The 16,613-nt window shown below is 38.6% G+C and overlaps 1 protein-coding gene across 1 annotated transcript; it reads right to left on the bottom strand.

Annotated features, from left to right (window-relative positions):
- Window positions 1-313: 313 nt before the first annotated feature.
- On the bottom strand, window positions 314-2,588 carry LOC132630302 (dof zinc finger protein DOF2.4-like). The gene is made up of 3 exons (XM_060345890.1): window positions 2,347-2,588; window positions 1,861-2,150; window positions 314-1,587 (listed from the first exon to the last, which is right to left on the bottom strand). Exons 1-3 carry the CDS (start codon window positions 2,395-2,397, stop codon window positions 747-749), a joined length of 1,182 nt encoding a protein of 393 aa, XP_060201873.1. The 5' UTR covers window positions 2,398-2,588; the 3' UTR covers window positions 314-746.
- Between the last annotated feature and the right edge of the window lie 14,025 nt (window positions 2,589-16,613).

The following is a 16,613-nucleotide window of genomic DNA, read 5'->3' as shown; positions in this document are numbered from 1 at the left end:
AGGTATTGCGATTTTAAATTGTAGCTTGAATAAAACTAAAGTGGGAAAGTTTATAGCTACTTGTACATGCACATCCAATTCTTAAGTTTCAAATGCAATTACTATGTGAATTTTGTTAATCTTATAAATATTTGGACAACGTAACATTGCTTCAGACCATGGATCAGTATTAAAATTCATTGGTAATCATTTTATCAATGTCAAAACAGTGAAATCCTCAAGAGCTTCATGATATCATGCCAAGCAATAATAAATTCATGAAGAGATTGTAGTAATGAGAGAAGGAAGAAGAAATCGAAGTACACAAATTCCGTCCAATTTCAAACATGAAGATGATATATCATTAGAAATATTGTTAGCCATATGATCACCTTTACAGCCCAACACCTAAAGACAATTACTTTAAAAATTAGACATTCATGTCTACACAAAAGCTACTACAAAGAACTAATTAAGAAAAAGTACACTCAACCTCCAAACATGTTCTAACACATGCATTACCATAGCAAACTACTAATAAATCTAAAGAAAACACTTTAACAAAGACTACCAAATCTAGGGTTTTCAGATGATTGATTTTTTGTACCCCATGTCCGGCTTCCATCCTCACTAGAAGCTTTCGCTCATAAAATATATCGACTAGTGAGATAATTCAGATTACCAGCTAAAACCTCTGAATGACCGCTCAGTAATAAAGCAAATAGTATCAGCTTTGCCAGTGAACAACATTTTACGCCGACTCTATATTATAAGGCGTTACTAGTGGAAGAAGAGCTAAAACTAGCAGAAAGATCACTCCAAGCACTAGCAGTATTCCAATTTTCATTGTTTCCTTGAATCCCCAACAATTGCCTTGACAAAGCTGATTGATCTTCATTATTATTGTTATTGTTATCTTCCATCTTCACTGAAGCCATCTGATTTAGCATTGAGGTCGAGATTTTTGGCCTGCTAATTTGACTCGTACCCTCACCACCAAGGAATTGTACTGCCTCGTGAACACCACCTTGAAACGGGTAATTGTTAACGCCCGAAGAAGGCGAATTAGACGGATCAAATCCCCCTAAGAAATTAGGGAATTGTTGTGGCATTTGTTGTTGCATTCGCCAGTGTTCAATGTTTCCACTTGATAAAAGCGAAGCAACACCACCAGCTCCAGCTCCGAGCAAATTGTTGTTATTATTAATCATCATGCCTTCAGTGGTACCGCCTAATACGTTACCACAACTTGTAGAAAAATTCAAGTTCATGTGATTACTCGGAGTAAAATGGTGGTGCTGATGATGATCAGAACTAAATTGGCCTAAAGGCGACATGAAGCGTAGAGGCGGAATTTGAGGGGTCATAAGACCTAATAAACTTGCTGCTGATGTTGGGCCAGAAAAACTGTTGCTATGTGATGAAATTGTGCTTGTAGAGCCTGAATTATTAGTAGCTTGACGACCATCAGTACTAGTGCTAGAAGCCGGAGATTTTGAATTATTGTTATTGTTGTTGCCGCTCTTGCTGTTGCTGCTGCTTCTTTTGTTCCTCCGGCAACCACCACCCACAGGAACATTTCTTAGAGCGCCGCCTCTAGTCCAGTACCTGACGAGGAGTATTCTCAATCAATCATTTTCTCGTAAAAACTAGTGGAAGAATGTATGCTTGTTTATTAATCCTAACTTAGGGATAAGTTAGGTATTTATAATATTTTAAAAAAAAAATTGAACATTTAGCTGGTCTAGTACACGTATCATACTTAATTATATTTTTTTCTCCATTTTTTTAGTTCTCCCGTTAATTTTGATAAAGATGAACTATATATACAGGTAAATTTATGTACTTGGGATGAATCTATTTTTTTTTTTAAAGTATTACCTTTTGCAAGCCTTGCAGAAGTGTCTTGGTTGCGTAAGACTATAGTTGTTGAAGTAGCAAAATTTGGTGTTTGATGAATCGCATCGAGGGCATTTTAGGGCTGTCTCAGGCATAGGTATGTTGGCCATCCGGGCTCGATCAGCCATCGAGCCCGGCCTAATAGAACCTGCACCACCGCCGCCATGAGGCTGTGGAGGTTGGGGAGGTGGAAGTACTGGAGGCGGTGCTGCAGTTTGAGATGGTGGTGATTGAAGCTGATGATGATGATTTGAGATACTACCTCCAACTTGCTGAAAAAGAAGAAACTAAGATATCTTAGTATATGCTAGAAATCTAAAGATGAAAAAGAAAGGAAGAATATTAAAATAAATACAAAAGTTGAGGGGAATATTATCTTTAATGAATTCTTTGCTTTTTTGGCAAAGAAGCCATGGATATGGAAGCATCAAAATGAAGGCAAAAAAAATTATAAAAAAAATACAATACCTGTTGCCAGTTGGCTGGATCAAGATAAGCTGGAATTGAAGAAAAATTCATAGCTAAATTCTTGAATGATCTTTAAAAATTCTCTTTTGTAAAGTTTTTTGTTAGTGGAGAATCACATCAATTTGGAGGTGGAGAGAAGAATACTCTTCTTGCTAAAGAGAGAGAAACAAAGGAAAGCAAGAAAGATAAAGGCAAAGAGAGAATATTGAGAATAATGGAGCTCAAATAAAGTGAAGGGCTTTATGGTAGTAGCATATATATACATAACAAGCAACTTATTTAGGGTCCTGGTTTGTTCTTACTCTTAAGTGTCATTTTTGTATTTTGTTTACTTTTTAGTAGTTCGAGAGGGGTAGTAATATGTTTAATTTCTTAACCTTTAAGATTCTTATTAAATTAAATTAAGCTTGTGTTGCACTACCCCCACACCCCCACTTTGCTTAGTACTCATATATACTATGTTTGCTCGGGTTCTTCAAAAATATTGTCGATCTTTTAAAAATAAACTATTTTGGAAGATCTGACATGCACTTGTCGATATTTTCGAAGAATTTGAGCAATATAGCATATACATATAGAGACGGAGTTAAAAAATTTAATTTATGATTCTGAATCCATCATAACTTTTGCTTATAATTAGATTCAGGATGATTTATTTATACACATTAAATAATTTTCTAAGAGTATGAACAACTGTTATTGCGTTCTGCCGAATCCGCTCCTATATAAACAGAAGAATGTGGTGGTTGTCATACGTGTCGTGTGTTGCATGCATGATAAAGTAGTGATATTATGGGGAATATGTTTGGAACAAGTTATATGGAGTTAGAGTTAAATGTGCCCTAACACTTTATAAATAAGATACACTTTTCTAGCTATTTTTTAACATTAGTATAGGGATTAAGCAAATTAAGCCAGCTTCTACAATTATTTTACATGAATTTGTACTCAGTTAACTAGCCATAGCTAGGCACTTAGTGCTAAATAACTTTACTGTATTAGTCAATTGACTAATTGCTGATGCAAATTATTAAGGACATCAAATGCCATATTAATATAAAATATATCGTTAAATGTAGTTTGATGGTAATGAACGGAGCCAAAAACATTAGGGTGCATAGATAGAATTATCCGGTGTTTGTGCTGATGGAAAATAGCGAACAACTAGTGAAATTAGTCGAGGTATACACATACTGACCTGAGCATCACAGTTATAAAGAAAATCATAAATTAAAGGCTTACCCTGATACACAGTGCTCTCTAGAAAGTATGGTATGGGATAGTGGCGGAGTCAACAATTTAACGAGATTCAATAAATGCAAACTTATACTACGAAGGAAATTCAACAATATATATACACCAAAGAGTACTTTTATTCTATTTGTATAATATAACTTTCGACGAATGGATTCAATTGAACCTCCTTCAATATACTTAGCTACGCTACTAAAACAGAAATAGGGAGTATGAGTATCTAAACTATATCCAATCCTTCCTTTGCATTTATGAAAAGAGAATGTTTTCACAGCTCGAGCTTATAACTTACTGGACAACAAATGTGAAATTTTATCATTTACATGGATAATATTACATAGCATAGTGTAAGTTAACATAAAATAATACTAATAAAAGTAATAAAGCTAAACAATTAAACTAAAGAAAAGGGTCCTTAGACAAACATTCTCAAGTGTGCTTCCTCTACCCCCACCCCAATCCTGGACCCATGGTTGGGGGGGTTGGGGGGGCAGGGGGAACTGCTGTGCATGGCAGTATATAAATAAATAATTAAAATTGTAGGCTTTACCTACCAATATTGGATAATAAAATATTAAAAAGGGGAAAAAACGGTTAAATGATTTAAGGAGCAAATAGACAGAGAACCCCACCTTCACATTCTAGAAGTGAAAGGAATCTGACATTCTGATAGTTGAGTGTTACATATAATTTTCAAAGGTCTCTTGGGCTAAGCAACTTAGCAGTGTGGTAAACAGAAAACAGTTTCAGGGACTTCTTTTGAGAAGGAAAAAAGAGAAAGAAATTGAGTTCTTGTCTTGTGAATTTTGAATTTCCTTGTTACTTGTTCTCCATAGTTTAGATTTAAATTACGGATTCATATTTAATACTTGTTGAAATTTTAGTAATTTTTTATATATAGAGAGAGTTAAGTTATATACACCGACACTATATATATAAGGAATTATTATAACATCAAGTCATCTTTACTTCTTGTTGTAATTAAGTAATCTAATTTATTTTCAAGATTACAAATGCCACATTTTAATTAAAGAGCTTACCTAGCCATAGATATCATCTGGGTGACTTGAAGTAACTTTTTTTCACACTATCGATGTTTATGTATAACTTAAACTCGCATGTTTGTGTTCCGTAACAAAATTACTAAGTTCAGATGAACTCATTTCAAAATGATTGGCATCATCCTTTGTGTTTATAATATAAGGTCATTTGAAATTAAACTAATTGAAGTATAGAGCTTAAATATACATCATAAGTTTAGATATTTTTATACTATCAGATCATCTTTATATGTTGTAGCAAGTAAAATAATTTACTTTTAAGATATTTAAATCTCGCACTTGAAGAAGACTCACGTATATATATCGTTTGAATGACCGGACATATTTACACAATCTATAAAACGTAAGCTAAACTCATTGAAATAAGTGTTTGTATACTATGTTTGGTAACTTGACAAGACGGAAAGTAACTTAAAGCAATTTTGAAAATATTATATTATTAAAGTATCTTTATTGAAGCAACGGACAATTTTTTTTTGCAATTCATAACAGTGCCGTATTTAGTGAATTGATTTAATTTGAGCCAGCTGGTTTGCTAATCTCTTGATTCATTTAAGAATGTTGAGTTCGTATTAAGTTGTAAGTTAAGGGAAGAATTAGCTAAAGTTTAAAACAATTCCCAGAATAGTATGTGAAACAGGGGTGATTTTTTCCAGCGCCATCGCTGCTCGACAGTCAGCATCACAGCCAACTTCAGCCTTCGCACACACACTCACTTTTGACACTTAGATTTAATTTCGGGTCAAACACAATAAAAGGAACACATACAGTTTACAGGCAATGCCCAACCTTTTTATTACCTCTCAGATATACAAAAGGACTCACGAATTTGGAGGCTTACCAAACTGATCAATGCCTTAGCCAAATTCTGTCTACTTTACAAACCTGCCAGGGCAGTTACAAGCAGTTACAAGGGGAGGGGCATGCATGGCATGTGCCAGCAGTTACATTGGGATCATGGCATACATTCTAAGCCTAACAATTAGCCCATGTGGGCAAAGCCTTCAAAAATCGAGCATAACCGTCGCACATGCCGCGCACACTGCGTAACCAACGCATGTGCCGTGCGCATGGCCCTTCTACATGTGCCGCGCGCATGCCTCGCTCATGTGTCGTGTACCTGCCTCGCTCATGTGCCTCACGCGTGCCTTAGCCTGATTTTCGCCTCATAGCTTCGCCCAACACTTAGAATATTTTTCGCCCATTTTCATGCCAATGCCATGCCAACCCTTTGCCTTTCCCATCTGCCTTGGCACAGACCAGCCCATGTCAATGCCCATGTCTGCTTGTGCCAACCTACTGCCTGCATGCATGCCCGTCTGGTGCCATGCGCTTGTCCGTGCCACTGACATTCGTCAAGCTGCTTTGCCAACACCCAAGCACCTTGACTTAGCTGCACACCATGCCATAGGCATGCAACCCCGCACATTGCTTCCAACAATCACATAGGCCCATGTCAAGGGCCAATGTACAAGCCCTTGACACTGCCCTCGCCCGCATGCGTCTGAGTCCGAACTTGGGGGTCTAACAAACCACCCCCACCAGTTGAACTCGACGTCCTCGTCGAGGCTGTTTTCAGGTAGTCCTCCAATTGCTTGTCGAACTGCCAAAGTGACTTTGTCTTTTCCCAAGTAGCATCAGCTTCTTGCTTACCTTTCCACTGAATCATAAATTCTGTCCGCTTATTCTTCTTGACACCAAGTACCCGGTGATCCAATATCTTTTCAATCTCAGCGTCGAACTGTGTGCGCACCACAGCTGGTGCTCTCTTTGACTGGTTCCTGTCCGGATCATCAGCATCTTCATAATAAGGCTTCAGAAAACTTACATGGAAGGTTGGGTGTAATTTCAACCTTTCAGGCAGTTTCAACCTATAAGCAACTTCACCAACCTTCTGAATTACTTCAAATGGTCCATCATATTTTGGGATTAAACCGCGGTGCCTAAACTTACTTGTAATCTGTTTCCAGATTTGGGGAGTAAGCTTGAGCAGCACCCTATCACCAACATTAAATTCCAATGCTCTTCTACGCTGGTCTGCATACTTTTTCATCCGTTTCTGGGCCTTGCGTAAACTGTCTTGCGCTTCTGCAAGCACTTCCTGCTTGTCCCTGACATAACAATAGGCAGCAGGGCATTTCCCTTGAGTCTTCTGCTTAGCAACATCAAGTGGAGTCATAGGCTGTCTGCCTAGGACTAACTCAAACGGGCTCATCTCCGTTGCCGACGACTTATGCAAATTATAGCAAAATTGTGCACTGTCCAATAAGTCCACCCAATTCCGTTGACTTGCTGTCACAAAGTGCCTCAGATATTCTTCCAACAAATGATTAATTCTTTCAGTTTGCCCATCGGTTTGAGGGTGGTTCGCCGTAGAGAACTTCAAATCAGTTCCCATCATATTAAACAAGGCAGTCCAGAACCGACCCGTGAACCGAGTATCCCTATCACTGATGATATCAGCTGGCACACCAAAGAACTTAACCACATTTTTGTAAAACAAATCTGCAGCAACATCCGACGAACACACAACTGGGGCAGCAATAAAAACAGCATACTTTGAGAACCTGTCCACCACCACCATGACTGATGCCATACCGTTTACCTTCGGAAACCCACCAATAAAGTCCATCGAAACAGACATCCAAGGCCTTTAGGAATAGGAAGAGGCTGCAGCAAACCCGCTTCCTTCTTGCGCTCAGTTTTATCTTGTTGACAAACCAGACAAGTTTTCACATAAGCTTCAACATCATCTTCCATCTTTGGCCAGAAATACACCCTAGATAGCAATGCCAACATCTGTTTAACACCCGGATGCCCAGCCCAAGTAGTGTCATGCGCCTCTTTCATTAGTTCTTTACGCAATCCACCACCTTGAGGTACCACGATTCTCCCCCCTTTGAAATAGAGCAGATCGTCCTCGATCCAATACCTCCGCACTGTCCCCTCTTTAACTTGACTCATTAACTTAGTGTATAATGAATCATTTGCAGCACACAGTCTAATCTTATCAATAAAATCAGACTCCAATCGAGAAATTGAATATATAGCAACAAATACCTCTTTTCTACTAAAAGCATCAGCAACCTGGTTGTGTTTCCCCGGCTTATGCTCCCGCATGAAGTCATATTCAGCCAAGAATTCTTGCCAACAGGCCTGCTTGGGACTCAGCTTGCGTTGCGTTTTAAAGTAAGTATTAGCAACGTTGTCCGTCCGCACCACAAACTTTGTCCCTAGCAGATATACGCGCCAAGTCTGCAAGCAATGTACCACAACAACCATCTCCTTTTCATGAGTAGAGTATCGTTGTTCCACTTCATTCAACTTTCTGCTTTCAAAGGCCACAGGGTGACCTTCTTGCACCAACACGCCTCCCACAGCCTTGTCAGAAGCATCAGTATGCACTTCGAAGGGCAATTCGAAATCAGGCAGCCTTAGTATGGGTTCTGAAGCAATGGCCTCCTTCAACAAGTTGAATGCACCATCACATTTTTCAGTCCACGCCCACACCACGCTCTTTTTCAGCAAATCAGCATCCTTCTTTGAATACCCTGCAATGAACTTGCGATAATAGTTTGCCAACCCAAGGAATGACCTCAAGTCTTTCACACTCCGCGGTGCCTGCCAATCAACAATAGCCTGCACCTTCTTTGGGTCTATCCTCACTTGGTTTTGGTTGACCAAGTGCCCAAGAAACTTGGTTTCTTGTTGAGCAAACTCGCATTTCTCCATCTTTACATAAAGCTTGTACTCCCGCAACCGAGACAATACCATCTTCAAGTGACTTACATGTTCTTCCAACGAGCAGCTATAGATTACAATGTCATCTAAGTACACCACAACAAAATCATCTAGGTACTCAAATAAAACATTGTTCATCAAATTACAGAAAGTAGCCGGGGCGTTAGTGTTATACCCTATTTTAACCGGAGTCAAAATAGTTTACAACATCCCGGTAATTCCGGGGTTAATTAAAGTTAAGGGAGTCACCACCTAATTATTTATGGTGAATTAGGACACCTAAAGTTCATTAAAGTTATTTTTAAAGTTAACTCCGTTTTAATGTCTACGAAACTTAAGATTCTGGGTAAGGGTTCAATTAATCTTAAAGGGAAGGTATTAGACATCCTTTAAAATCCATTAAAAATGGTTAACCGACCGGACTTAATTAATAAGGCTAAGTATAAGATAAAACATAAACATTTTTTAAAGTCTAAGTGTTGAGAGAAAAATAGTTAACTAATGCTAAATATGAGTGGAAGTTATGAGGCTTATACATAGATGATAAAAAATACTAAAAAAAAGTGCAATAGTTGAGAAAAGTTAAACTTGCTGGAAATAGTTATATATCTCAAAAGGAAGTAACTGACTTTGGTTTAAAGACTTAGGAAAGTTTGGTAATATTTCATGAGATTTCAACAACTTTGGATCCTAATGAAATCCGAATGTTAAGCTTGTCTGAAATTTTTTGAAAACTCAGCCGGTTTAAAACGTGTCCTAACTCGAGAGACTCCCAATTGTTTAACTGATTTTAAAGTTGAAACTTACTTGAAATAAAAGCCATTTTTTTTTACTAAAAGTATTTGCTCAATTAAGACTAATAATATGATTAACACATCTTAGTTATTGCTTCCTAAAATTGATCACTTAAGACTAACTCTTATAGGGTCAAGCTCTAGGTAAAATAATCTTATCACAAGATCTAACATCATGGTCAAACAATCATCCAAATAAACAAAGAAAACCACATAAACAGTGTATAAGAATAAGAATATTGAAAACTATAATCAAGATGTCCACTGTTTGCTTCACCCTTCTCATTCATTCTCTGTCGGGCTGTAGTTCGAGAGGAGTATATGAGAGAAATGAGGAGGAGATGTAAATGCGAGATCCAATCTAGCGATGACGTCGAGTCTCGAAACGAGACTCTTCGACTCCATTGTTCATGCAACAAAGAAGGAAGAAAATTAAGGGATTAGTAAAGGAAAAAAATCACTAACATGCATGAAAATGAAACGAATAAAGCTGAAAATCGCATGATAGTAGTGTTAGACATAGGCTGAGAATTAGGTGTAATCTTCTCACCATATTTTGATTAAAAAGAATTCTAAATTAAGAGGTGAATCTGAAAACTTTCGGTTGATACTAATGCACCTGTATGTGAGTTGCATTTAGTTCAAAATTACCACAACACTAGATTATACAACTTTCAGATAAAAAAATATGGACACTGATGTTACTTCTGCCGAATAGCAACTGACACCATGTTTTCACCAAATCAAGTTCAACAACGATAGGTGCAGGAAAGGGAGACAATGCCCCAAACAGTTTAGGACAGAGAGGGCAATATACCAAACAGTTTTAGACATACATAGCATATAGCCTTAGTTAAACAAATACAGCAGAATTATTTAAGAGAATAAACCCCTGTAAACAAAGTATGCAGGCAGGTTTTAGTAGTATACTCATTAATGCAAAACATCATTCCTTGGACTAGATTTCATCCATTTTAGACTGTATTCCAGTAGACCCCTATTTAATCTGTCAATAGCAAAGCAACTAAAACAAGACCAAACCTCATGATTAACCAGGCACACTGCTCGGATTAGGCCATTTAGGCTTATAGCAAGTTCAAACATATGTCCGGATAATGGGTAGTAGCACATAAGTGATAACTAAGCTTATAGCGGAGGCATTACACAGCATAAGTTTAACTTTTAAAGGGCAGCCCATGAACTAGTCTTAACTATATCAATATTGTGGGATTCTAGATTACCATGGGTATGCCTAGCAAACTGCTTCAGGAACAATTGAAGTAAATTCATAGAGACACCCCTCTAACTCAACTAAGCCACTGATCGAACTTCAATCAGAGAGTTCTACAGGTTTCCGACTTTAAACTAGACAATGTTAACCCAAATAACTTATACGATAATCAAGTTTTAGATTTAAACTACACACTCATGTCTATACTGATTTTGTTTAGCTACATAATTGTACAACATAGAGGTAAACAACAGTAAAATGACACAAGTTATATGGACACTAGTTATGTTAACTAGACAGCATGAGCTTTATATGAACTGCAAACTGACAAAGTTACGCACTAACACAGATTAATCTAAATCTAAACCACCATCCTTACCTAACTATAAGCTTTCTTGGTTTTAAACAAACAACACTAACTATCATGATGTTACTTATTCTAGCACATAACATTTAGACTATCATTCATGCTCAAATAGACAGGAATCTGACCTATCATGCTTATGAATCAAACAGTATCCTATGACTAAGGAAGGCAGGCCTTTATTATAAACATGCTAATAAACTAAAGCCAAACACTATCAACATAGTCATCCCAACATAAGCATACAGATACTCCAGGACTAACATTAATCTACACTAAGGCATGAACACATGAAAGTATTGACTGAAACTAAACCAAGATATGAATGCGCAAGTACTATTGATTATTAAACTGCAATTAACTAAACACAAATATACACGAATGCTATCAAGCTACTAACTAAGATTAGATCAACTAACAACAGAACACACATGAACGAACTAAACTGATTGAAACGACAGACATGTGTAAACACATAAACACTTACTAAATTACTAAAACTGAGATTAAACTAGTTAAAGAAGGATTATTTACCTTCTGTTGGTGCAGTGAATCGGGGCGCAATGTCGCGAATCTATACTCGACTCCAAAGTAAAAGCCGAATTCATAAGAATGAATAATTTAATACTCCAAATGAGTGTTTCCAGATATAGTGATAAAAGTATGAATACTTTAAGAGGGGTTAAGGCCGTCCAAAGAACTCCCTTCTCTACGAGTCAAGCAACCAATATTTATAGGAGAATGTTTAGGGTTTTTGTGGTTCGAATTGGGCGGGATTTTTCTGGTATAGGATTCAAATCGAGTCAAACGGACTGTTCAAATCTGAATGTTGAAAGTGTTTTTGAGCAGATGGTCACGTGATTCCGCTCAGACGTGTCTGAAAAAGTAGAGATTTATGCTGGTTTTTGAAATTTCCTATATGTATTGTCATTCACATAAGGATACAAAAAGCTTGCACGAAAATAGGCGGACAAGACCTGGAATGGCGAAAGGTGACTAGGTTTTTGCTAAAATGGAAGAGGAGAGGAAAGGGAAAGAGAGTGAGGCGTGAAGAAGACGACAACGAGGGCTGTGCGGAGTTTGTTGAAGAAAAGGACTGAAACCCTACTGGTTTCATTTTTGTTGTTGAACGGATCGGGTCGCAGGTGGGTAGTGGGTCGGGTCGGGTAGAGGAATAATGTGGGTTGTCGACTGGTGGTTTAGGTAATAGATTGTTTGGCCCGGACGGGTGGAAATGGGTAATGGGCTGGTCTGTTGGGCCATTTATTTGGCTGGTCTAAAAAAGAGTTTTGTGGGCTGGTGGATCCGAATTTTGGCCCTTTTCCTCCTTTAATTTAATTATTCTTTTGGGCTTCTAATTTAATAACTAGTAGAATATATATTACGTGAAGACAAATAGTAATTAGTATGTAGAAAGTAAAGGATTTAATAAAGTATAATTAATTTAACGAGCACAAAATCTGAAAATAAAATGATGACGAACCATTTTGAAATTTATGATAAAGTAATGCTAGTAATGTTAATAGTAAAATAGTGAAAAATGAAAGTAACGATATTAAGAATAGTAGAAATAAAAATAATAGTGAAAATAAAGTGTTTAGCTCGTTAATAAATTTAGAAATCCAAAGAAATAAATAGGAATAAAGGAGGGACGAAATTGGGTGTCAACAGTTAGTTAGCCCAAACGGCATTACAAGAAATTCATATGAGCCATATCTAGTCACACACATTGTTTTTGACTCATCACCCTCTGCTATCCTTACTTGCCATTATCCAGACCTGAGGTTTAGCTTAGTGAACCAGCTTGCCTTGCACAATCTGTCCATGAGGTCCTGCACCAATGGAACAGGATACTTGTTCTTCACAGTCACCTTGTTCAGTGCCCGATAGTCCACACACATTCTCATCGAACCATCCTGTTTCCTTTGGAATAAAACAGGTGCACCATACGGAGCCTTTGAGGGCTGAATCAGACCCGCATCTAGCAATTCGTTCAATTGTTTCCGCAATTCAGCCAACTCCTTAGGAGCCATACGATAAGGAGCTTGTGCAGGAGCAACCGAACCCGGCAGCAACTCAATCTTATGATCAATATCGCTCCTTGGTGGCAACGTTTTGGGGAGTTCAGGTGGCATAAGATCTTTAAATTCCCCCAAAACCTGTGCCACACAATCAGGCACCTCTACCTTTACATCAGGTTTTATCTCAACCAAAGCAGCAAGGAAAGTTTCTTCACCTTTCTTTAAGCCTTTCTCAACAGAAATAGCAGAAATAATGGGGCTCTTGTACTTCTTCAATTTTTCTGCCTCGCCATATGGATGAACAACCTTTATGAACCCCGCCATCTTTTCTTGCATCACCATAACTCCGTCCAAGTGGGGCATTGGAACGAAGCAGTTCTTCCTCAAGAAATCGATTCCAAGTATCATATCGAAATCTCCCAACAGAATCACCATCAAACTGTGTTTTCCAGCCCAAGGTCCCGCAAGTACCCTCACGTCATATGCCATACCTTCAATCAGTTGGGACACCTGGTTCACAGTTTTCATATAATTCGGGCTCTTTGTCATTTTGAGTCTGAACCTTGCAGCAAGTTTGACATCAATAAAAGTGTGAGTAGCTCCAGTATCCACCATCGCCACTAACACTTTATCGTCAACCTTCATCTCAATGTGCAGCAATGAAGAATGAGGATTTGTAGATGACTCCCCCACCGTGTTCACTAATGAAATGTGATTGTTCAAGAGTAAACCAAGTGGGTTTGCCAAAGCAGAAACTACACCACCTTCCTCGTTTGCATTTACATTCCCCGCAAGCATATCATCCACTCTTTCACGATTTGGACAATTCTTGGCTAAGTGAGACCCTCCACAAGTCCAGAAACCTTTGTCACTCGCTGAATTTTTCTTGTTCTTTGAATTTCCAGCGTCCGCAACAGCCTTTCCTTTGTCAGCACCTTCTTTCCGCCCTTCCTTCTTCCACTCCCCCTTCTTTTCAGTCTTTTTCTTGGACTTAGAAGAAGTGGGAATTTCAGATGGAACACGTGTTGAGCGAAAATCTACCAATGAATCTGCCGCTGCAATTGCACTTGGGAGATCATTCACGTTCTGTCTCCTAAGTTCGTTTTGGGCCCATGCTTGCATCCCAGAAATGAAGTTGTGCAACTTGTCCTCATCCGACATATTTTGGATATCTAACATCAAAGAAGTAAATTCCTTGATATAGTCACGAACAGAACCTGTTTGCCTCAATCTTTTCAAGCGATCCCTAGCAATCCAAGATGCATTGCTAGGAAGGAACTGGTCACGTATTTCCTTCTTCAATTTGGCCCAAGTATCGATCCTTGGCCTGCCAGCACTCATATCATCCTCATCCCTGGTCCTCCACCACAATTTCGCTTCACCAGTCAAGTACATAGTGGTGATACTTAACTTGTCATTCTCAGAAATACGGGCAGTTGTGAAGTACTGTTCCATATCCCACAGAAAATTTTCCAATTCCTTTGCAGATCTTGAACCAGTAAAGGCTTTAGGTTCAGGGATCTTTACCTTGGAACGTTCTGCCTCATGGCCTGCGTTAGAACCAGCCATTGCCCTCCGCAGCACTACCACTTCCAAGTTCAGAGTTTCGTTTGCCTTTTTCAGATCCTCGATCTGAACCAAGGCTTCTTCACGAAAATCATCATATCCTGTTGTTCTTATTGTCATAATCTCACGAAACTGAGCGAGTTTTTTGTTCAAGCCATGAATGCGACTGATTATAGACGTCACATCATCAGCGTTTTCAGCCATTCCCACCAACGCCTCCAAGGCAGCCACTCTGTCCCTCAGTTCATTGTATGTACTACTTCCGCCAGCCATCGTGCCACGAACGTAGCCACGCTCTGATACCAGTTGGAACAGGGGTGATTTTTTTTTCAGCGTCACCGCTGCTCGGCAGTCAGCGTCATAGCCAACTTCAGCTTTCGCACACACACTCACTTTTGACACTTAGATTTAATTTCGGGTCAAACACAATGAAAGGAACTCACACAATTTACAGGCAATGCCCAACCTTTTTATTACATCTCAGATATACAAAAGGACTCACGAATTTGGAGGCTTACCAAACTGATCAATGCCTTAGCCAAATTCTATCTATTTTACAAACCTGCCAGGGTAGTTACAAGAAGTTACAAGGAAGGGGCGTGTATGGCATGTGCCAGCAGTTACATTGGGATCATGGCATACATTCTAAGCCTAACATTTCGCCCATGTGGGCAAAGCCTTCAAAAACCGAGCATAACCGTCGCACATGCCGCGCACACTGCGTAACCGACGCATGTGCCGCGCGCATGCCTCGCTCATGTGCCGTGCACCTGCCTCGCTCATGTGCCTCGCGCGTGCCTTAGCCTGATTTTTGGCTCATAGCTTCGCCCAACACTTAGAATATTTTTCGCCCATCTTCATGCCAATGCCATGCCAACCCTTTGCCTTTCCCATCTGCCTTGGCACCGGCCAGCCCATGTCAATGCCCATGTCTGCCTGTGCCAACCTATTGCCTGCACGCATGCCCGTTTGGTGCCATGCGCCTGTCCGTGCCACTGACATTCGTCAAGCTGCTTTGCCAACACCAAGCACCTTGACTTAGCTGCACACCATGCCATAGGCATGCAACCCCGCACATTGCTTCCAACAATCACATAGGCCCATGTCAAGGGGCAATGTACAAGCCCTTGACACTGCCCTCGCCCGCATGCGTCTAAGTCCGAACTTGGGGGTCTAACAGTATGTCAGCCTTGACAGGAAGGAAAATCCCAAAATAATATAGGAGTATGTCAAGCAATTATAAAATATACATATTATTTATATACCGTCTTTGCAATCCCAAAATACCAAGTTATACCAAGTAAGCTATTATGAAGTTTAATTAAACCTTAGATATTCAGTCGTTACAATTTAGCCCTTCAATAATAATTGTGCAAATCTCTTAACGGTTTGCCTTTTTAGTTAACTAAACCTTCTATTTAAATAACAAAAAGCAGCAACTAACCGAAGCAATATTTTTTTTGTCAATTGCTTTAATTTTCTAGTACTGTCATTTTTCTTAGTTTTGAGTTCTATGCACCGGCGGCGTCAAAAATATTTACGCAATTTGGTTATTTAATAGGTGATTTTATTTAATAAACATTTGTTGATAATTTATTATAAATGGTAAATAATTTTTTATAACATGTTAGATTGCACTGATAGTATGGAATTCTTTACACGGAGGAGCTTTGTTTAACCCCCACCCGTACAAAATGGTTTTATCAAAAAGAAAAGAAAAGTAAGAAAGATAAAAAGCTAATTAATAGCCCTATCTATCATTAGCAAGTGAAAATTTATTCCTTTTCTAGTAAGCAAATAAAATAAACATGGCCATAATCACTATTGCTTACTTTGATGAATCATATAGCATGATAGAAATCACAAATCCTTTGCCCACCCATAATGTAACAAATGTTAAATCATGAAAATGATGTTAGAGAAGGAATTGCTGTCTCCCCAAATACTCAACTATAAGATTGGTGTGGATACATATATAAATGTTAAAAGTTGTTTAAGAAAAGGCTCCGTTAATTCATCTTTTGATACACTTGAATTTCCATTTAGTTCATGGATTTGCTAATCTCTGTGTCTGTGTTTACTTCTGCACATACTTGTACTAGTTAACAAGGAAGTGATGCAGGTGAACTGGCTTTTACTAATAGGCAATAGCTGATAGGTAGTAATCTATGGCTACTAGCCACAAGGCGTGTCAATGGATTGGGCTGAATTTGAGCAGATTGAAATCTGGATTAA

The sequence above is a fragment of the Lycium barbarum genome, chromosome 3 (genome assembly GCF_019175385.1).
Source record: "Lycium barbarum isolate Lr01 chromosome 3, ASM1917538v2, whole genome shotgun sequence".
NCBI classification, from domain to species: Eukaryota; Viridiplantae; Streptophyta; class Magnoliopsida; order Solanales; family Solanaceae; genus Lycium; species Lycium barbarum.
Note: the sequence above shows the minus strand (reverse complement) of the source record. Positions and strands in the feature narration are given on the sequence as shown.

Excerpts from the sequence above, each read along its gene's own strand:
- LOC132630302 (XM_060345890.1), bottom strand. The coding sequence starts at position 2,397 with ATGAATTTTTCTTCAATTCCAGCTTATCTTGATCCAGCCAACTGGCAA. Across the intron at positions 2,151-2,346 it reads ATCCAGCCAACTGGCAACAG|CAAGTTGGAGGTAGTATCTC; the intron begins GTATTGTATTTT and ends CTTCTTTTTCAG. Across the intron at positions 1,588-1,860 it reads TTCTGCAAGGCTTGCAAAAG|GTACTGGACTAGAGGCGGCG; the intron begins GTAATACTTTAA and ends ACTCCTCGTCAG.